We start from the raw sequence: 21,962 nt of genomic DNA, 5'->3' as shown, positions 1-21,962 counted from the left end.
TTGCTCTTCAACCCAGAGAGTGGTAGAACACCAGAAAATATAGACCTACAGGGCAACAGATGTTTTGGCACAGATTGCTAGGTGAAAGGTGCTGTGGTCATATATATCATGGTGTATGTTTGCATGCATACATATGTTTGTAAATACATGTATTGTCACTGCAAAGACAAAGGAGAGTCATGTCTCAAGATCTTGTGGACTTCAGAAACCAGAAAGAAATCCTGCTCTTTCACCCACTGCTGTCAGCTTTCCAGCTTTTTATTGTGACGACAGGGATTCAAGAGAGAGGTCATGTTGTTGGAAACCCTTGACCATGGCAGCTGTCACCCCGCTCCCATCTCTCTAATCCGTTTTGTATTTGAGCCAGAAAGGTGGATATTATTTCTCTACAACCTACTTGCATGTAAGCATGTCCTCTGCTGCCTTTAACTGCAACAGCACAGCTGAAATACCCACCACTTCTCTCCAGGCCCCATCCCAAGCAGGCAAGTTGTGCCTATAGCTTCCTGTGCTTTTGCTGTGCACCTCTGAGAAACGCTGGGCTCTGCCTTCCCTGTGACCCTTTTTATGTAATGAAAGACAACAGTTAGATCCCTCTTTCACTTTCTCCAGGCTGAAAAAGCCCAGCTCTCTCCTGCTCTCCTCATATGCCATGTACTCCAGCTGCCGATGGTTTTAGCAGCCTGCCTTTGGACTCTCTCCTGTTTGTGTACATCCCTCTTGCAGTGGGGGGCACCAAGATTTACCAGATGCAGTCTCCCAGTGCCAAGATGGGTAATGCCAGCTACACTTGCTAACGCAGCACCTCATGCGACAGATGATAAAAAGAACCTTATCAGGGAATGCAGGTTTTTTTCAAGTTTTTCCTACACTCGAGTCCAATGCTAGGGAGCCAGGAAATAGCAAAATGCATGGTTAGAAAGAAGCAGCACGGACACATCACATAAAATGCTACAAAGCTTTGTATTTTTCTTAATGAGGTATACATTACACATAAAATGCCACCATCACTTTACATGGTGCATAGGCTAAACGAGAACATTTGATTTGGTAGGAAAAGGCAACGCTTTGAAATGCTGGGCTCCCCACTTTGTTGCCAGAGAGGCTCAGTTGCTACACGGAGATACAATAAATAGTTGGTAAGAACAAGACAGCTGCTGCTACAACTGTCTGAGAAGTCTTCACAGCTTCCGCTGCAGTTGCATGGGAGGCAACAACCTCATTGTCTGGCAGCATCTGTGAAATGCCCATTGCTGACTGTAGGAGAGTTATATATACTCCTACTCAAGCCAAGAAGAAAGATCAAGTGAAGGATCTGCTAACAGTAAGGTAATCTGGTAAAACTGACTTCAAGGAAAAATGTCTGCTTCACCTTTTGAAATAGGTCTCCTAGTCCAGTTTTGAAAAAGGTTTCTCCTGCTTAACACAGCCATGTAGACCTGCAGGTCAAAAGACCCACCTGAAGCACAGAATGGAGCAGAATACTTCCCAGCAGCCAATTCTACATAGCAGGAGACTGCAAGAGCTAGAATTAGTACTCATACAAACCTCTTCTCAAACAGGAGCTGTGCTTTCCCTCTGGCTGGTGGTGTAGCACAGGCCTCTTCCCATGTACCATAGCCAGCCATCTCCATCAGAGCACAACCTCACCTGCAAGGTTCCCAACTGCTAGGCTTATACACATTATCTCAAGGCCCAATGACCTTTGCTGTCTGTGATTGTCCTCAGTTTGCTCCCTTGCATAAACTGCAAGCAGAAACGCAGAAAATTCATTTGTTGAATTGCTGGGACAATCCATTTAACTGATGTGGAAACCAGAAAGGCCTTTTAGCATGCTCCTTAGCAAAGCATCGCTGTCACTGAACTGAGTGACTGTGTGATCCCAAAAGGGTGCTGCCTTTTGCATCAGCCCAACTGAACAGGCCTTTGGGAGGACAATGGGGAAAAAAAAAGTTTCCTTTGTGAAGATAAAATATAAGAAGAAACATAACTTTTCTTTTACCACTCTACAAGCCCCATCTTTGTGCCTCTCTCAGCACAGACCCACTGAGACTGCTATTAGAAGCAGTTGGTGTTCAGGTAGAAATACCACCTCCTTTTCTTTTATCAAGCACTGATTGAATCAGACAATTTGAATGTTCACAATTACTATTTGAAAAGGGAAGATTTCCCCAAGGAACGGCAGAGTTTACATACAATCTGCAGCTCGTTGTGTAGGTTACAAAACCAAGACATTTTTTGCGATTAGAGGGGTAAACGCTGAACAGAACAAAAAATAAAGACGGAAATGCAAGACAGACCACAGCTGTGTTACACTTATAAAAGTTAAAACTGTTCATCTTCTTCCTCAGAACTCCAAAGAAAGCGGCAACTTACTTCATTTGTTACTCAGTTTCAGAACAAAGGTTTGCCTTTCAAGTCTCAATTGCAGTGTCTGGTACTGTCCTCTAATCCTAGCTATGCTGAGAACTGGATCCCAGGCTGAATTCATTTTTTTGCTCCATCAGCGCCTGACTAAGAAGATGAATACTGCTTGTACTTCAAAACCCAAATGTCAAGTAAACACTGAGAAGAGGGTAGAGGACTGAGTTGCAGTTTGGTCAAAGGGAGGGATTTCCCTGTAGTTTTTCCTTATTCTTTTGAGCTCACCAGTATTGAAGTCTGGATTTCCCTGTATTTTAGTATACAATTTTCCAGTGAGTTGGCTGCTCACAGTTTCTCTCTTTTTCACCACAAAATCGGTTGTAAGTTGTTTTTGGATCAAATCCCAAGATCTCCCTTTCTTCATGGATCCGGAAGGAAAACGTTGAAACTGAGGTGCCTATAAAATATCTGTGAAAAAAAATCAGAATGGGTTTGTGAAGGGGGCCAGTTTTTAAAATGCAAGTAGTTGATTTCAGTCCAATGAACTTTAATGTTCATTGAAATGACATGATAATGAAATTATTTTATATATTATACATATAGGTACTATATAACTATTATACATCTACTATATATATCAATTATATAATATCATGTCATATATAATTTGTAAACTATAGATGGGTCAAAACTAACATTCAGTTACGTGACAGTAAGATTTGGCTCTGCAAAGAAAAGTCAAATTCACTACCTTGCATGTGCGCAGATCCACTGGTCAATCACGGCCAAGCCCCCATCTTTGTAGAGTTCCAGCTCCTCCCAAGAAGGTTCAAACCTCACCATCTCAGGCAGCATTTTCTTGAGCAATTCAACCTCTGACAAAGGGAAAGACGCAAATTTATTCTTACACTATAAAGAGCAACTTGCTGTCATAAAATGTGTTTAAGGAAACCCTGGGTGAGCAGTTACAAAGCAAGCAAAACCAAAATCTACCTACAAATTTTACAACACGTTTGCCAAACGTCAGAGTATCGTAGGCAGTGGGGGAGCCAGTACGGCAGAGACACAGTTCCAAGTGGGGCAATTCTCAGGGGGTGGGGAAGCCTGCAAGAGGTAGAAGAGATGCTACCACTAGCCTCGCTGTCTAATCCTATAGGGTAGGTATACCAAGAAGCCTTTCTTGACAGCTAACTTAGATTAGTTACTGCAGATGCCATGCCCTGCAGGGTTATTCTAATATCAAGCATTGAAACAGATCTCTAGATACTACTGGGAGGGAGGTGCAGCCCTAAGATAAGGCCTGGGGGGGGGAACCCCACCCTTGGGGGTTTCTAAGCCTTGGCCACCCACAGCCAGGTCCCCCCCAGTCTGGTGTTGGGGGCAGCCAAGGGTAGATTGGGTGGGAGACTTCAGAGGACCCTTCCCACCAGCATGTCTGAGAGTCTGTGAAATGCTAAGAAAACAGGTGCGAGGAGAGAAAAAGGAGTAGGAACAGGCAGATTCAATTCCCAATTTGCTATTGTAGAGACCACCAAACCTCCTATAGAAAATACCAAATGAGTGGTTTGATACCAACTATTCAAGCAGGAAGGAAACAGCTGCCCAATCTTCTTCAGTTCCCTGTTCAATGATGGAGAAATATGAACTTCCAGTCATTTATAAAACTAAAGTGGTAATTGCTGCACTCATTGTCAAAAGTTAACAATCCTAAACTGACTATAATCTGCCTACCCTCCTCAACAGCATCAGTGGCTACAAAAACTTTTTCAAGTTTATGCATCTCCAAGAGGCTGCGGATTTTCTTTACTGCTCCTTGCAGGGAAGGCACATCTTCTCTGTGACCCCAAATGAAGTCTTTCCTTCTGAGATGAACCCCAAGGTATGGACCACCTAGAGCTGTGCCCATCTTAACCTAAGAGAGAAAGATGAATAAACTTTAAAACTTGAGAGCACCACTATTCATTCACACTGGAAAAGCCTGAATGCATAATCTCTGGATAAGGCACTGAGTTACTCCAGCTGCAAGAAAGTAATTTTAAGGTATTCAGCAGTATTTTGGGACACTTATTGCAATGTTTTCATCTTGGGTGGCCTGCATCATACAAAAGAAACCAGAGTGTGAAATCTTTGTAAGCAAAAGTTGCTCTCCTTGATCAGTTTGCAGCTGCACTTTACACTCACAGATGATGCTGAATACAAGAAGAAATACAAGTTTCCTTTAGTGAAACGAGGGTAACAGAAATCTGGCACCCAGAACCAGTCAGTGACATCTCAACAGACTCGTTAACTCATGTCACACAGAGAGAAGAATGTACAGTAGGAACATGCATGTCACCATGGTCTAGCAGAGACAGCTAGATTCACATGTACCCTCCACTGTTCCCTGCAGTGTACAGCCAGGAATACACAGGTAAAAAGGAAAACATGATTTGTTATGGGAAACAGACTGTTACAATTTTACCTTCATCTGTGTCCAGTCCTCCTTGTAATGAGTCCTGTCTCCCTCATCTGTGGATTGAAGATACCTGTTTCTAAACTCGTCTCCTACTACACGGAGGTGTTTAGCAAACACCATGCTCCGACGGGTCTGTTGGAACAAGAGCAGACGCCAAGTCAGAAAAAGGAAGAGCTAAAAATGACTAAATGGAGAGGGTTTCATGTACACAGAGCTTCCAGGATAATACATCCATGCAGCACTACAAGCAACAATTTCTAACCTTTCATCTGCGCTTTAACCGTTTAATCCTACTTGTAACCACATTTATAATCAGCATACTCATCTGACCCTGCAATATATAGCTGTACAGAGTAGACTGCGGTTATTTACACAATGGGACACATAATACACCAAATTAAACACTAGCAGTATCTTACCTTTGGAAACAAAAGTTGGGCAAAACTTTAGCTTGCAAAACACCCATAAGAATAAAACCTGCTTAAAAAAATCATGCGTCTAGCCACAAACACTCCTATCAAATTCAGTCCAAAAGTGATGAAAAAGGAATTACTTCCTTCACCTGTGGATAATAACCACTTTCAAAGATTTTTTGATGCAGTTACCACTGCACACAGTCACACGTAGCCTTCTTATTAACAGGCATGCACAACAAAACTAAGGAAATCCCATGTGACTTACACTGCTTACAAAGGACACTTGCAATTTGGTCTAATTCTTCATTTTATACAAGTCTGTAGTCTGTCGTGTGATGGTCACCAAAGAAGGTGCAACGCAAACACTTCAATTTCCAACGGCCTCTTCTCTCAGCACGGTGAAGCCCACAGTGGCAGAGTTCGCTATGCAGCAGAGAAGCCAGGCAGAGCATTACTAGTACTCCAGACATAGCCACACTGATCAAGCCTTTGCCTTGCTCTAGCAAAGAGGCAGCAGGAACTAGAATCTGCCAGCCTTTTTTCACCTTTTCCTGGAGCGGCTATTTCTCCATATGCCAAACTTGCTGTGGTTGAATGGTTTCCTCCTCCATATCATTCAGTGAGAAATAAACAATTTAGTCTTCTGTAAGATCCATCATGTTGGTACCTGGAGATCCATGCCCCTCTAAATATTTAATGGAAGTACAAAGTTTGCTCTTCTAGCATCTTTGAAGAGATCACCAGAGGCTTTCTAATCCCATTCCAAATCATCCAGCAAAACATTTCAAGGGAGGATGTACACACTGTCTGCTGCAGAACGCTCACACTGCAGTTCAGAGATAGACGTTTTCCCTCCTTTTTGTACTACGTCAACACAATACGATCCTGTCAAATCAAGTCATTGGGTACCTTACCCGAGATGTGATGAACATGGTATGCCCAAGAGGCAGCAAACACGTACACAACCCATGGCTGTGCAGTGCACTCGGGGTGACAATAAACATCTCTGAATACTACGCTTGTGCTAAACACCTCTAAACTTCATCCAGATGGATTGTGTGACAACCGTGTCATGTTTGGCACCAACACAGTATGATGTGCCGAGTTTTTCCTGGGCCCAAAGCACTCCTCTGACAGCAGCTGTTCTGGGTGAACACTTATTTTGCAACAGCATATGTAAGAGAAAAGAGATGAATGTGTGAACCTCCACTGATATACTTTTTAAAGTGGATACCCTCTGTATCTGGTTATCCTCTTATTTAAAGCATATGTTTCAAATCTGCACATGCAATATTGTCACCCGTTCCAACTACCTACCAGTTTTGCTGCTTCTTCCTTTTTGTCTGAAAAGAAACAACAGAGAAGAGAGACGCTTCTCAGAAGTGCAAGGAAAAAGACAGGAAGCCATGGGCCCAAGCTGCAGCAAGGCAACTTCTGCTTGGCTATCAGGCAAAACCTCTTGCCCTAAGAGCAGCACAGCTGTGGGACAGGCACCAGAGAAGTGGAGGATCTCCATCTGTGGGGACTTTCCACCTTCAACTGAACCCAGCCCCAAACCACCAGATCAAGTTCTGGAGTGAAAATCTCAAGGCAGGGAGGCCAAGACACCTCCCCACCTAAGTTTTTCTATGATTCTAAGTTTGGGAAACAAACACACACAATAAATCAGTGTTGGTTATGCTCCCTTTCACGTACACGAATTGAATTATTGATATGGATCCTCTAATTCTTTGAGATCGTCCCCCCAAAATAATGAAACCAAATGTAAAACTGCTGGCTTTTCTAGAGTTGTCCTTAGAGAACCTTTTGCTTCCATACAGATGCTAAAGCACTCAGGTGGTTTACACGCTACACTGATGCTCTTCAAGGGATTCAACAGTTGCTCCTAAATCATTTTGGGAGGTCTTTCCTGCTCCATGGTCATTCAACCCTTAAGAATCCCAAAACAACACCTTTCAGCTTGCAGTGGTAGAGAAGCCTAGACAAAAATGGTGACGACAGCGAGAACAACGTGGCTTAATATTAAATTCAAATATTTTTGGACATCAAAGACATAGGTTGATTGCAAAGTGAAGCTGGCTTGTTAAAATTTTAAAAACTTCTATGAGACAAGAAGGCATCTGTTAGCAAGATTTATAAAGAACTCCAGATGTTATCCAGACAGTTATTAAGGAAAAAACAACAACCAAAAATCATGCAGATAGTTAAAATTGAAATAAAAGAAAGAAGAATATTATCCAGAGAGTTTGAAATAATTTTGAGACAAGTTTAAATTGTTGAGACAATGTTTAAAGTGCCCTGTTAAGAAATGTGTGTTCTGGACCTATATGGATTTCATGTCTGCTTTTACAGGACTACAAGTCAGACTCAGAAATGATATATGGGTTGCATTTCTCTGTTTGGAAAGTCACTCTCAATGACAAAATCATAGTTAGCAAACTCCTGTTTGGTCCTTTTTTGAGAAATATGCCATATACCAAGCGAATAGCAAGATGTTTGTATCTCAAAAGACTGAAGTCTATGTACCTTGTCTTGTAATATCATGAGAGTCACTTTCTCTTAGAAATTTTAATTATATCAAGCACTCCATATTGGGTTCCATTTTCCTGTGGCTGAATCCTTAACTTTGTCTTAAAACTTTTCCCATAGGAATTATTTTACCATAGACCCTTGGGTGTGGTCTCCCAAAGTGCTCAGTGTTACCTTGAAACCCATGGGAATTTTGTCACCAAAGCCAATGGGGAGACAGTTACGACAGTATTGAGCACTTTCGGGAATTCTTTTGAAAAGTCTAATCTTGAGGCCGACTAGGCAAGAAACTGCACAAAGGCAGTTCCCTTCTGGCTGCAGATGTGTTGCATAGGGGAGGTCCTTCTAAACACCACGCCCTGCAGCCCACCTTCAGCATACACTGGTGAAACATAAGACACAAGTTACTTTCAAGAAAAGAAACCTGAGGTAGAGCTATTGGTTATTGAATATTTACCAGAACCAAGTAGAAAGCTTAGAGAAGCTAACCAGAAAATACTCACATTCCAATAATCTTTCCCTCCGTAGTGGTCATGAAGAAGGTTTTCAGCTCTGTCTAACATCACTGACCTATTAAAAATGGTAAAAACTGAGTGCAGTTCCCTTAGGGATAGAATTTACATTACAATGTTTCTTTATACAGTTGCTACGACAAAACACAGACTATGATCTGTTTGTAACGGAGCACGGGGAATGAGGGATAGGCTGCTAATGTGTTCCGTATAAAGCAAATTGTGACCCATAGCCTGCTGGGGAGAGAAGGGAACTATGACACTGCATGTACCTCCTCTCTTCCTTAATAAATGGTACTCTGAATTCTGACAGTTAAAGACAAACAAGCATTAAGAATCCCTCACATAGTCCTCACAGTAGGTGCTGCTGGAGAAATAGGATTCCTAATAGGGAGAGTGATCCAAAGGGGAGAAGTGATGTATAGGATGATGCTCAGCCTCAGAGCACTCTTGGAGACCCTCTTGGAGGAAGCAGGAGTCATGATCACAAAAGCAAAACCACAGAAGGTGTTTTCCACGTGTGGAATAAAATGTCCTACAGTAAAACAACAGATCAAAGAACACATAGACACTACAAAAATGCGTGTTAGCAACTAAACACAAATTTTAAAATGAAATTTTTTCACTAACATGAAAACAGCCTGTGCTTTTATATACACACAGTTCAGGATTGTGTACTGGAAACGTTAACTGCACTATCCAAGTTCTAAGAAGCAGAAGAGATTTTGAGAGTTTTGAGTATCCAAGAGCATATATAGGGCATGTAGGCTTAGTTTGTGCTCTGAGCATACTCTATATGAGCAAACACAAAGAGAAATGCTTTTGCTGAAGGGGGTCAAAGTCATTATCTGGACCTTCTTCTACTAAAATGAGAGGAAGCAAATAACCAATCAACTTTAGATTATCAGTGCTGATAATCAGCTGGACACTTGCACATAAGGCTACAAATAATCTGGAAAATAGACTAGGCTGTTCTGGTGGAGAAGCAGCACTGCATTTAACAGGAAGTTTGGAGGAGGTGCATCACATTAAAAATCTAAATGTATCAGGAAGATTCCTGTAAGTGACCACAGCTGAAAAGTAATAATACAGTACTAGGACCGTACAACTGATTGTCTGGCCGAAAAGGCAATATGGGAGATGAGAAAGGCTATGGTGCACAAGTCATCATAGCCATTGGAGATTTCGACTATCGCCAGGTAGGCTGGTAAGTGTCATAGCAGGACACCTGCAACTGCAGTTTGAGACACTGTTAAAGACAGTTCCATGAACCAACTGAGCAGGGGGTAGCTCCTGACATCGTCTTGAGCAGCAGCAAGACACGGACCAAAATCTCACAGCAGAATAAACTACTCCATGAGAGTAGCCATAAATATACTCATCTTCAACGTCCTACTGGATCAACAATGGCCAAAGGAAAGTTACTGCAGTTGAATTCAGTTTCAAAAAACAGACTATCATGGAATCACGGAATCACAGAGTTTCAGAGTTGGAAGGGACCTCTAGAGATCATCTAGTCCAACTCCCCTGCCAAAGCAGGATTGCCTAGAGCACATTACTCAGGACTGCATCCAGGCAGGTCTTGAAAATCTCCAGAGAAGGGGACTCCACAGCCTCCCTGGGCAGCCTGGGCCAGTGCTCTCTCACCCTCACCGTAAAGAAGTTTTTCTGTGTATTTGAATAGAACTTCCTATGTTCTAACTTGTGCCCATTGCCCCTCGTCCTGTCACTGTGAGCCATTGAAAAGAGCCATGCTCCTTCAACCCACCCCTTAGATACTTGTAAGCATTAATAAGGTCTCCTCTCAGCCTTCTCTTCTCCAGGCTAAAGAGTCCTAGCTCTTTCAGCCTTTCCTTATAATGGAGATGTTCCAATCCCTTAATCATCTTAGTTGCCCTTCGCTGGACTCGCTCCAGCAGTTCCCTGTCCCTCTTGAAATGGGGAGCCCAAAACTGGACACAGTATTCCAGCTGTGGCCTCACCAGTGCCGAGTAGAGGGGGAGAATGACCTCCCTTGACCTACTGGCCACACTCTTCCCTGTGCAACCCAGGATTCCATTGGCCTTTTTGGCAACAAGGGCACATTGATGGCTCATGGATAATTTACTGTCCACTAGGACCCCCAGATCCTTCTCTTCAGAACTACTTCCCAGCAGATCCACCCCCAACCTATACCGGTGCTTTGCATTCTTCCTCCCCAGGTGCAGGACCTTGCACTTGCTTTTGTTGAACCTCATTAGGTTCTTCTCTGGCCAGCTCTCCAGCATGTCCAGGTCACGCTGGATGGCAGCACGGCCCTCTGGAGTGTCAGCCACCCCACCCAGTTTGGTATCATCAGCGAACTTGCTGAGGATACACTCTGTCCCCTCATCCAGGTCATTAATGAATATATTGAACAAAATTGGACCAAGTATTGACCTCTGGGGGACACCACTGGTTACAGGCCTCCAACTCTGTGCCACAGACTCTGTGCCGCTGATCACAACCCTCTGAGTTCTGTCACACAACCAGCTCTCAATCCACCTCGCTGTCTCCTCATCTAGTCCATACTTCCTCAGCTTCCTAATGAGGATGTTATGGGAGACAGTGTCAAAAACCTTGCTGAATTCAAGGTAGATGACATCTACGACTCTCCCCTCATCCAGCCAACCAGTTATAACATCATAGAAAGCTATCAGATTGGTCAAGCATGATTTACCCTTGGTAAATCCATGTTGACCACTTCCAATAACTTCCTGTTCTTCAATGTGTTTGGAGATGACATCCAGAATGAGTTGCTCCATTACCTTCCCAGGGACAGAGGTGAGACTAACTGGTCTGTAGTTCCCTGGGTCCTCCTTCTTGCCTTTTTTGAAGATCGGGGTGATGTCAGCTTTCCTCCAGTCCTCAGGCACCTCTCCTGTTCCCCGTGACCTTTCAAAGACGATGGAGAGTGGTCTAGCAATAACATCTGCCAGCTCTCTCAGAACTCACGGGTGCATCCCATCAGGGCCCATGGACTTATGGATGTCCAGCTTGGCCAAGTGATCTCTGACCCGGTCCTCCTCAACTGAGGGAAAATCTTCCTCTCTCCAGACCTTCCCCCTTGCCTCCAGGGTATGGGATTCATGAGGGACAGCTTTAGCAGTGAAGACTGATGAAAAGAAGGCATTCAGTAACTCCACCTTCTCTGCGTCTTCCACCACTAGGGCACCCATCTCATTCATCAGTGGGCCTACATTTTCCCTAATCTTCCTTTTTTCTATTGATACAGTGAAAGAATCTCTTCTTATTGTCTTTAACTGCAGTGGCCAAGCTGAGTTCTGATTAAGCTTTGGCCTTTCTAATTTTCCCCCTACATAGCTTTGTTATATCTTGATAATCCTCATAAGTTGCCAACCTCCTTTTCCAGAGAATGTAAGCTTTCCTTTTTTTCCTGAGGTCCAGCCAAAGCTCTCTATTTAGCCAGGCTGGTCTTCTTCCCCATCTGCTCATTTTTCAAGACACGGGGATGGCCTTCTCCTGTGCTTCTAAGAGCACCTGCATGAAGTATGCCCAGCCTTCCTGGGCACCTTTGCTCTTCAAAACTGCCTCCCAAGGGACACTCTCGACCATGCTCTTAAACAGGCAAAAGTCTGCCCTTCGGAAATCCAAGGTGGCAGTTCTGCTGGCTCCCCGCCTTGCTTCATCAATAATTGAAAACTCTATTATTTCATAATCACTCTGCCCAAGACGACCTCCAACCTTTACACCCCCCACAAGACCTTCTCTGTTAACAAACAGTAGGTCCAGTAGGGCACTTCCCCTAGTTGGTTCCTTCACCAGCTGTATTAGAAAGTTGTCTTCCACACTCCGCTATGCAAAAACCCAGAAGAAGTGTCCAAGTGAAAAAAATGGAAAGGCTTATAAACTCTATGAAGTTAAACAGAAAAAGGCAATAAAAAAGGCCAAAAAAGAATTTGAGCAATAAGAAATAAAGGCCTTCAATCTAATGACAAATCTTCCTTCCAATGCAAAGAGAAATTAAAGGCTTAACAAGCACTTAGAGACAGTAATGTCATGACAGAAACGGCTAATATAATTTTTTGTACCTGTGCGATAGCTGGACGAGCTGGGAAGATCCACATGCCAGAACTACTTTTTACAGGGCAACTCATCAGAGGACATCTCAAACCAAAGTGTCCATAGGAAGTGTCCAGTGATGCAAAAGCTAGATGAAATGAACCAACAAACGGCCAACACCAGGCAGTATTCACCCAACAATTGTTAAGGAACTCAAGGATGAAGCAGCTGCGCCACTAGTTCTGGTATGCAACTTCTTGCTTAAAAAAAACTGCAACACAGCAAATGTGATGTCAATTTTCCAAAAACACACTTGAGGAGGTCTGGGATGCAATATAGTGGTAAACCTAATGTCAGTACTGGACAACTTAATAGCAACTGTTATAAAAAACAGAATTAATAGATACCTAAAGTAAATTGGAGAAGTATCACATGGTGCTCTGAAGAATCAGAGTAGTCTGAAGACATAAGCACACATGCAGACAGGGGAAGTCTCACTGACATTGTCAGGATTTCCTGACAGCCTTCGTTAAAAGCTTTTAAGAAAACAGCAATGGTACAGGAGGGAAGGTTCTTGGACAGATTAAAAAAAAAGTTTAAAGACAGGGACAAGTCTCCCGTTTCCATTGTAAAGGGAGGTCACAAGTGGAAGGGATCTGCTTTTCACCATATTCCTAAACAACCTACAAAAGGGTGTGAACTTTGGGGTGACAGCTTGCTAATAATTTTAAATTGCTCACAGCAGCGAAGACAAAGGTCAATCGCGAAGAATTAGAGAATCTTGATGATTGGCCAATAAAGTGGCAGATGAAATCTAATGTAAGAGTGCATATAGTAAAAAACAACTGGATTCACCTGATAATTAAAGGGTTCAATGCTCAGGAATGAGGACAGTTTGATGAAAAAAATCAAGACAACACTCATCAGAGGTCAAAAAAAGGAACTTGTATATAGGAATTACCAGGACAAAAAAAAAGAACACTAAACAGAGCATGTCATTATACCACTCTGTAATGGGTTTACCTGCACTCCGTGTGCAGGATCCAGTTGAACTCTAAAACTTCAGAGAATGGCAGCGAGGATGACCAAAGGCATGGAATGGCTTTCACGCAAAGAACAACAAATGAAGCCAGGACTCTTCACACTTCAGAGGACACAACCGAGGTGGAATATGATAGAGAGATGTAAAATCAAGCATGGTGCAGAGGTGAATATGGAAAAGCTGTTTGTTCACTGTCTCTTCCACTACATGAACTAGGGGACATTAGGTGAAACTTGCAGGTAGGAGTTACAAAAGGAGGTGAGTTTTCATAGGATGCACAGTTCAGGTACAAAACCTCCAGGTCTTGCCCCAAGATTTTGTGGACGCTAACAGTGTGCAAGGGGGTATAAAGCGAAGCTTGCGCAGATCCATGGACTCACTGAAGGATATAAAAGATAGGAAGATCACTTTTGGCTCAGAAGGTCCCTACAACCACAAATCTGAAAGGCATGACAGGAGTCAAGGGAGGCATTACACTCACTTGCCCAGTTCTGCTTTTTCCCAGATACCTGATTTTAGCCACTCTTGGATTTCACATGCTAAACTAGGCAGACTTTAACATGAAGCACTATTTTTAACATGAACCAATGTAGCTGCCCTTACACTGCTGTTTGTACTTCTTCTTACTTATGTCTGATTGAGAAATGTGATCTTTTGGACAAGGCACCTTGTCTGCATGTTAGGAATACTTGGGCACCACTCCTAATTTTTCCCTTGACCTTCCTCATCACCAGAACTTTGAGAGTTGCCATGAAATAGTTAACCGTAGAGCTAAACACAGAGACCTCTATAGCTTATTTAATCCAGTTTTCTGCTGTCACTGGCAAAGATTATGGTATAACTCCTACATATAGAACAACATTACTGTTAAAAAACCAAGACTTTGCTTTCTCTGCTCCCAGTGGGAGGTACTGCAGATCCCCACTGCTCTGCTTAGGGGAACCTTCATCTCACTTCCAATTAAATCATATTGATGTCAAATTTTTTGATGTTTTTGCTCAGGAGATTTATTCCCCTGATGTATTCATAGAAAGTAATTATTTCCTTTTCCTGTTCTCTCCTGTACCCCAGTAGCTTTTGCTTTGCTATGATGTCTTGTTACAGGACCACAGCTGACTAGAAATATTTTGCTACTGGGATAAGGTAAGCACTCTCCATCTCTCATATAAGAGCTTTCCTTTCCTCTGATCACCCTAGTGGCATCTCAGAGCAGAAAGATGAAACAAGCTGCTTGCTTTCTCTAAATCCAGCTTACACTATTGAGAATGGATGTCACAGGAGACCAGGCACTGCACCTTGTGATCCAAGATGTGGGCTTGGGAAATACTGATTGCACTCTGTTTGTTCCATCTTGACCCAGCATCGAAGGGTACAGGAAGGAAAGGTGAACACAGGGCAGCAAGGACACTTAGCTACCTGAGAGAGAATACAAAGGAGCTCAAGGCTATTTCCTCTCAGGTTTTAGCACTGCAGCATTTAACCTAACTTACAGTTAAGTGTTTCTTACAGTGTAAATTCCTTTTGTAATTATTTTAACAGATTACAGTAACTCAGTGATGAAGTACCACAACGGTGGGACATAGCCTGCAAGTTCTCCTTGCTCTTCCCACCTGGCAATGGGTTTGTGGGCACACACTACCACAATAAATAGTAATACAAGGCAACTCACTGAGCTGAAGTGTTCTTCAAAAGGATGGGAGCCACAATAGAGGCAGATCCTTGGACAGACAAGCAAGAGACATTTAGGCCCCGTGTTTCCTCGTAACCCCAGAACCATCCCCTGAAAGGGAACACAAAGTATTGTTTCACAGGCTTGTATTTTAAATTAATGACATATATAATGAAACAAATAAAAAGTACACCCTAGAAAGATGATATATAATGTAAATAAACCAGCCAACTCCTTTATACTGTTTTTGTGTGGAACAACTTTCTAAAGTCAGATCTTGTAGTACCAATACAACATTATATTATTGTTGGGGTTTTAAAAACAAAGTGGACCCCAAGCATCCAGAGATTCACAGACAACACTACAATAACCACACTGTTCTGTTAGAGTAGGCAAATGTCTCATTGAATACAATGAAAAAGAAGACTGAAAGGACTGTTAGATGTTACCTGTAGTACTCATGTTTGTCTTTCGAGTACATAAGCTGATCAATGCATGGCCTTTCATCTATTTTTTCTTCCCATGTTCCTTCTTTCCATCCTTCTGCATAGCCTTGTAGGACATAAATCTGTTCAATAAAGGGCCCACCTGACTCTGAGCAGAAGGCAAAGCAAAGCATTTATAAGCATGAAAAAACACACAATAAAGGTATGAACTAGCATTACTTGCAGTTGAAAATCTGCTAGAAATGCTAATATTACACTACTCTCTTCCTTGTTTTCCATATAAAAAAGGAAAGGAAGTTCTGTGTGAACCAGAAAAGCTAAAAGGGTCAGGGGATGTGACAACCTGCTCCTCCCACCCAGCTATGTGTGATTTAATGTGCTAAATAGAACTGAATCACCATGGAAACGTAAATTTAAAAGCTGGGTAAAACACACCTCGAAGCACAGAGGTTCTCAATGCTGTAGGTAGCTGCTATGGGAACAGTGTGTCCAAAAAAATGACAAGTACAAACCCTTCTTCCCCTAAATTTCAGCGTTTCTAAATGCTTTTTCCTGAAAGGTACGGGACAATGATCCCTTAAGAGCTCTTTGCCGAGGAGTGACAATTGGTGGCCTTTATTTCCTTTGCTGAAAAAGTCTGTGACACTGCAACAGATTTTGGCATTTGGTGATTAGCTCAACATGGCATTAAATCCCAAAGGAATCAACTTCACAGTTTCCATATTCTTAGGGAAAGCCTTTCTCTTATATACCACTTTGTACACAAAAACCAAGGGATAAGTATTTTGAGTACGTGCAGCATCAACGCTGAAAAGTAAGTTCACCAAAGAACCCCTTGTGCAGCTTTTACTGTCCAGCCACCTCTAGAAAAAGGTGGTTTGTCTGTATTTTGATAGAGAGCTGAAGGCTGCCTCTCCCCCCTTACAGGGTTGTTATTATGGCCAAAATTATGCAGAATTATCTTTGGCTTCAACCAGAGGCATTAACTGTCTTTCTCTGGGGTCCCTAGAAAGCCAAGGAGCCAATAGTGCTACGTCAAATGAGCTGCCAAATAATTGGGTTATTTCATCCTAGTGGTTTGTTACTCAGCACAATTATTTCTCATCCCTTCTCTCGACAACTTTAACTTTTATTTCACATATAAGAATAAAAGAACATATAAGGATAAAGCTGTGAAGAAATAACTTTGAATATTTAGTCAATTGTAAATTGTATGATTCCATACCCTACCTGCAAGGAACTGCTCATATTCAATGACAGGGATGTTCCTGTTGAGGTTTGGAATATCGAAGAACTCAGACCAAGGGATCCGGACCTGAAGGATGTCAGGGCTCTGCCAGTGATATAGACGTCCCCAGGGAGGCAGAACTAACACCCAGTTTTCACTTTTCAGCAAGGTCTTTAGAAGAGAAGCAATGCGAATGTAGACATCTCTGCGAAGGTTGAACCCTTCAGGAGGATTTACATCATACAAAAGGTACCTGGGGAGAACAAAGCAACATAATTTCTTTGGGGACTTTAAAACATTTATACATTTTTTTTTTTACCCCACAATCATGCAGCAAAACTCTATTGCGATGGAAACTGTTCCTCTTTTATGAGCCTGTGGTACTCAGAAGATGGAAGGGGATGAAGTAGGGGAAGGCAGAGCAGTGCGTGCTGCAGGGGCTAGGGGGGCCACTGCAGCCTCCTCACAGGACATCATCAAGGTGGCCCATAGAATCATAGAATGGTTAGAGTTGGAAGGGACCTTAAAAATCACGTAGTTCCAACCCCCCTGCCATGGGCAGGGACACCTCCCACTAGACCAGGTTGCTCAAAGCCCCATCCAATCTGGTCTTGAACACTTCCAGGGACTGGGTATCCACAACCACTCTGGGCAACCTGTTCCAGTGTCTCAACATCCCCACTGTAAAGAATTTCTTCCTAATAGCTAATCTAAACCTACCCTCTTTCAGTTTAAAACCATTACCCCTTGTCCTATCACTACACTCCCGGATAGTCATAGACTCATAGAATCGGTATGGTTGGAAGAGACCTTTAAGATCATCAAGTCCAACCGTTAACTTAGCTCTGCCAAGTCCACCACTAAATCATGTCCCTCAGCACTACATCTACGTCTTTTAAATATCTCCAGGGATAGTGACTCACCCACTTCCCTGGGCAGTCTGTTCCAATGCTTGACAACCCTTTCAGTGAAGAAATTTTTCCTAATATCCAATCAAAACCACCACTGGTGCAACTTGAGGCCATTTCCTCCTGTCCTATCGGCTATTTCTTGATAAAAGAGACCAACTCCCACCTCGCTACAACCTCCTTTCAGGTAGTTATAGAGAGTGATAAGGTTTCCCTTCAGCCTCCTTTTCTCCAGGCTAAACAACCCCAGTTCCCTCAACCGCTTCTCATAAGACTTGTGCTCTAGACCCCTCACCAACTTTGTTGCCCTTCTCTACACACACTCCAGAATCTCAATGTCTTTCTTGTAGGGAGGGGCCCTGCCTTTCATAAACCCATGCTGAGTTGGCCTAATCGTCTGCTTGTCCTGTATGTGCTGCTTGATGGCTTTCAAGATGATCTGCTCCATAACCTTCCTCAGCACCGAGGTCAGACTGACAGGCCTGTAGTTCCCCAGATCCTCCTTCTGGCCCTCCTTGTAGATGGGCATCACGTTTGCTAACCTCCAGTCAACTGGGACCTCCTCTGTTAACCAGGACTGCTGATAAATGATGAAAAGTGGCTTGGTGAGCACTTCTGCCAGCTCCCTCAGTACCCTTGGGTGGATCCCATCCAACCTCATAGACTTGTGTGTGTTTAAGTGGTGCAGCAGGTCGTTAACCATTTCCCCTTGGATTATGAGGTGTTCACTCTGCGCCCCATCGCTGTTGTCAAGCTCAGGGGGCTGGGTACCCAGAGAACAACTGGTCTTACTATTAGAAGACTGAGGCAAAGAAGGCATTAAATACCTCAGCCTTTTCCTCATCCTTGCTCACTATGTTTCCCCCCGCATCCAATAAAGGATGAAGATTCTCCTTAGTCCTCCTTTTGTTATTAATGTATTTATAGAAACATTTTTTGTCTTTTACAGCAGTAGCCGTTGGGCTTTGGCCCTTCTAATTTTCTTCCTGCATAGCCTCGCGCAATCTTTGTAGTCTTCCTGAGTGGCCTGCCCCTTCTTCCATAGGCCACAAAATTTCCTTTTCTTCTGGAGTTCCAGACAGAGCTCTCAGTTTAGCCCTCTGGAAGTCCAAGGTGACAGTTCTACTAACCCCCTCCTTACTTCTCCAAGAATTGAAAACTCTTATCATTTCGTGATTGCTATGCCCAAGACAGCCTCTAACCTTCACATGACCTACAAGTCCTTCTCTGTTTGCAAACAACAGGTCTAGCAGGGCACCTTCCCTAGCTGGCTCACTCACCAGCTGTGTTACCTTCCACACACTCCAGGAACCTCCTAGACTGTTTCTTCTCTGCTGTATTGTATTTCCAGCAGATGTCTGGTAAGTTGGAGTCCCCCACGAGAACAAGTGGTAGTGACTGTGAGACTTCTCCCAGCTGCTTACAGAATATTTTGTCTGCCTCTTGATCCTAGTTGGGCTCCCACTATGATATCTGCCTTGTTGGCCTTTCCCCTAATTCTTACCCATAAACACTCAATGCTACCCCTCCTCATCTTTCCCAGAAGCACTCTTTAGGTACTGGAAGGCCACTATAAGGTCTCCCCGGAGCCTTCTTTTTTCCAGGCTGGACAATCCCAACTCTCTCAGCCTGTCTTCATAGGAGAGGTGCTTCAGCCCTCTAATCATCTTTGTGGCCCTCCTCTGGACTCACTCCAACAGGTCCATGTCCTTATGCTGGGGACTCCGGAGCTGGACGCAGTACTCCAGGTGGGGTGTCACCAGAGCAGAGTAGAGGGGCAGAATCACGTCCCTTGACCTGCTGGCCACACTTCTTTCGATGCAGCCCAAGATGCGGTTGGCTTTCTGGGCTGAGAGCACAGATCGCCAGATCATATTGAGCTTCTCATCCATCAACACCCCCAAGTCCTTCTCCTCAGGGCTGCTCTCAATCCATTCACGGCCCAACTTGTATTTCTGCTTGGGATTGCCACGACCCGGGTGCAGGACCTTGCCCTTGGCATTGTTGAACTTCATAAGGTTTTCACAGGCCCACCTCTCAGGCCTGTCAAGATCCCTCTGGATGGCATCCCTCTCGTCCCGCATGCTGACTGCACCACACAGCTTGGTGTTGTCGGCAAACTTACTGAGGGTGTACTCAATCCCGCTGTAAACATCCCTAACAAAGATGTTAAACAGCACCAGTCCCAGTACTGGCCCCTGAGGAATGCTACTTGTCACTGGTCACCACTTGGGACGTTGAGCCATTGACAACAATTCTTTGAGTGCAGACATACCACAAGCCTCTCCTGCAACAGGGCAGGATGTGGGGGCTCAAGTAGTGAACCCCTCATATGTCTTCCATGTCCTGAGGGTAACATGGTGTGTGGTGACAATGATGAAACCACTGGCACATTACTTGAGCTAATTCCTGTGAGCTGAATATGAAGGTGGGAGGACACGTTCAAGAGGGACAGAGGAAATGGGTGCATATCACCTGCTGTAGGGCAGATGACTGCGGGTCCCCAGGCCACGGACACAGCAGGAAAGCCCCCAAACAGCTGCAGTGGCAGCATCACCCAGAAACAACCCAAACAGCACCAGTAGGTGAAGGAGGACCTTTACATGCCCACCAGCCGATGACTCAGAGACATGTCAAGTCGCTGGTGGAGGGCACCCACTGTGTCCCCCCGGGACACCACACAGGAGGCAATGATGAGAGGAGGGTCGCAGGGGTGGCAAGCAGGACTGGCCTGGGGTGAGTGGGCCCAGGCTGAGCCTATGCAGGGTGGGGGGGCTGCTGCCCAGGCATGGCCCTACCAGGCCCATGGTGGCTGAGTAGGGCAGCTTCTCACCTGGTGCGTGGTGCAGCAGCGGCAGCAGGCAGCGAGGAGGCGGCGTGGCCGGCACGGAGGGCGGCAGGCGGTGGCTGGGCAACAGCAGACAGTGGGAGGGTGAGCACGGCTAGGCCAAGCAGCAGCTGCGGCAGCAGCAGGCGGCAGTCAGGGTCTTGCACCGCCATCTCCATGCCACACCACATCTGGGGCAGCCCCTTGGTGCACAGGCGGGAAGCAGTAGCTATGGGGTCCCTGGCGCAGCTCCCTCAGAAGAGGCCTGCGGTCAGGGGCCGGAGGCTGGCCCCTGTGAGCCGGTTCAGCTCCTCCAGGATCTCCACCTCCTTCTGGTACATCTGCGGGGGGAAGGTGCAGAAGAGAAGTCACAGTCAGTGCTACTGGCACTGTGCTCTGTGGCTGGGCTAGCGGGGTCTCAGTGCCTGCCAACATCAGCATCAACGTGAGCTACAGCCCTGAAAAGCCACCTGCCCAGTGGGCCCGACCCGCAGGTTCCCTGCCACTGGGGTGCAAGACAGGAAGATGCTTTCCACCCGAGCAGGACCTGACACAGGCTGGACACCACACACCTTCCCCAGTTCCAGGGCACCACCATACCTGTTGCCACTCGGGTTTTGTGTTGTGCTGGTAGCCAAGCAAATGGCACAACCCATGGGCTGCTGTCACCTGTTCAGAGGTAAGAGCAAACGACATATATCACAAACTTAACCCCCACATTAGCAGCTCGCCTGCGCAGACAGCACCAGCACCACTGCCGCAGCCCGCCCCGCACAAACCGGGGTACAGGAGGGTGACCAGGGCTAAACCTGTACCTGATAATTTGCCATTTTGCCAGAACTCGCGGGGGAAAGCTGGTACTCAGCATGCAAAACGACAAGTATCAAGTAGTGTCTGAATCCACCAGTTAAAATAAATGAGTTTTAAAACACATTTAATCACTTAGGGTAAGCTGTGAGATCATCGTCTCCTTGTTTAGCCCCCCCCCCCCCCCGGGGTTGGAAAGCGGCAGCCATTACCCTGTCCTTGTAGGACACCCCATGGCTGTCTTTCCCTGCAGCGCATGACCAGGGGGAGGCCTGCCCGGGGAGGGCCGGGCAGGCCCGCTGCCCGTGGCCGGGCTCACCACCAGCACGCTGTCGAAGTCCTCCCCAGTGGCGCGGCACTGCTGGTGGATGTACTCCACCCCCAGGAAGATGTCCCCCAAGTTGTACTCGTCGCGGCAGCGCGGCCGCGGCAGCTCCCCTGCCGCCACCTGGTGGAAGGGGAAGGAGAGGACGTCGGTGGGCTCCGGGCGCTGCCGGTACGCGCCGTTGAGACGCTGCATCAGCCCGTTGCCAGCGCAGATCAGCCCCACATCGAAGCGGGAGGCGCCCAGAGCAGCCCGTAGGGCACACACAGCGCGGCGGAGCGGAGCCCGCCGCACCGGCACGACCCGCTGGGCGTTGCGCAGCGCAACGCTCATGATGGCGGCGGCGGCGGCGGGACCCGCCCAGCCTCACCGCTTCGCCCGCGCGGCCTTGCC

General features: G+C 45.3%; 2 protein-coding genes across 2 annotated transcripts; both read right to left on the bottom strand.

The window, feature by feature from the left end:
* Positions 1 to 2,130: 2,130 nt before the first annotated feature.
* POFUT2 (protein O-fucosyltransferase 2) lies at positions 2,131 to 20,675 on the bottom strand. The gene is made up of 9 exons (XM_082484145.1): positions 20,444 to 20,675; positions 16,705 to 16,955; positions 15,478 to 15,622; positions 15,029 to 15,139; positions 8,268 to 8,334; positions 4,826 to 4,951; positions 4,096 to 4,276; positions 3,116 to 3,239; positions 2,131 to 2,832 (listed from the first exon to the last, which is right to left on the bottom strand). The coding sequence occupies exons 1-9, from the start codon at positions 20,626 to 20,628 to the stop codon at positions 2,679 to 2,681; spliced, it is 1,344 nt and encodes a 447-aa protein (XP_082340271.1). The 5' UTR covers positions 20,629 to 20,675; the 3' UTR covers positions 2,131 to 2,678.
* On the bottom strand, positions 20,542 to 21,902 carry YBEY (ybeY metalloendoribonuclease; the record flags this gene model as incomplete). The annotated part of the gene is made up of 3 exons (XM_082483213.1): positions 20,542 to 20,778; positions 21,038 to 21,106; positions 21,564 to 21,902. 3 exons carry the CDS (start codon positions 21,900 to 21,902, stop codon positions 20,692 to 20,694), a joined length of 495 nt encoding a protein of 164 aa, XP_082339339.1. The 3' UTR covers positions 20,542 to 20,691.
* Between the last annotated feature and the right edge of the window lie 60 nt (positions 21,903 to 21,962).

Source organism: Vanellus vanellus (assembly GCF_965231255.1).
Source record: "Vanellus vanellus genome assembly, chromosome: 5".
NCBI classification, from domain to species: Eukaryota; Metazoa; Chordata; class Aves; order Charadriiformes; family Charadriidae; genus Vanellus; species Vanellus vanellus.
This window is presented reverse-complemented; position numbering and strand designations above follow the sequence as displayed.

Coding starts and splice junctions, on each gene's coding strand:
- POFUT2 (XM_082484145.1), bottom strand. CDS start 20,628: ATGTGGTGTGGCATGGAGATGGCGGTGCAAGACCCTGACTGCCGCCTG. Junction 15,623..16,704: donor ATATGAGCAGTTCCTTGCAG/GTAGGGTATGGA, acceptor CCTTCTGCTCAG/AGTCAGGTGGGCCCTTTATT. Junction 8,335..15,028: donor TTGAAGAACACTTCAGCTCA/GTGAGTTGCCTT, acceptor CATTTTTAATAG/GTCAGTGATGTTAGACAGAG.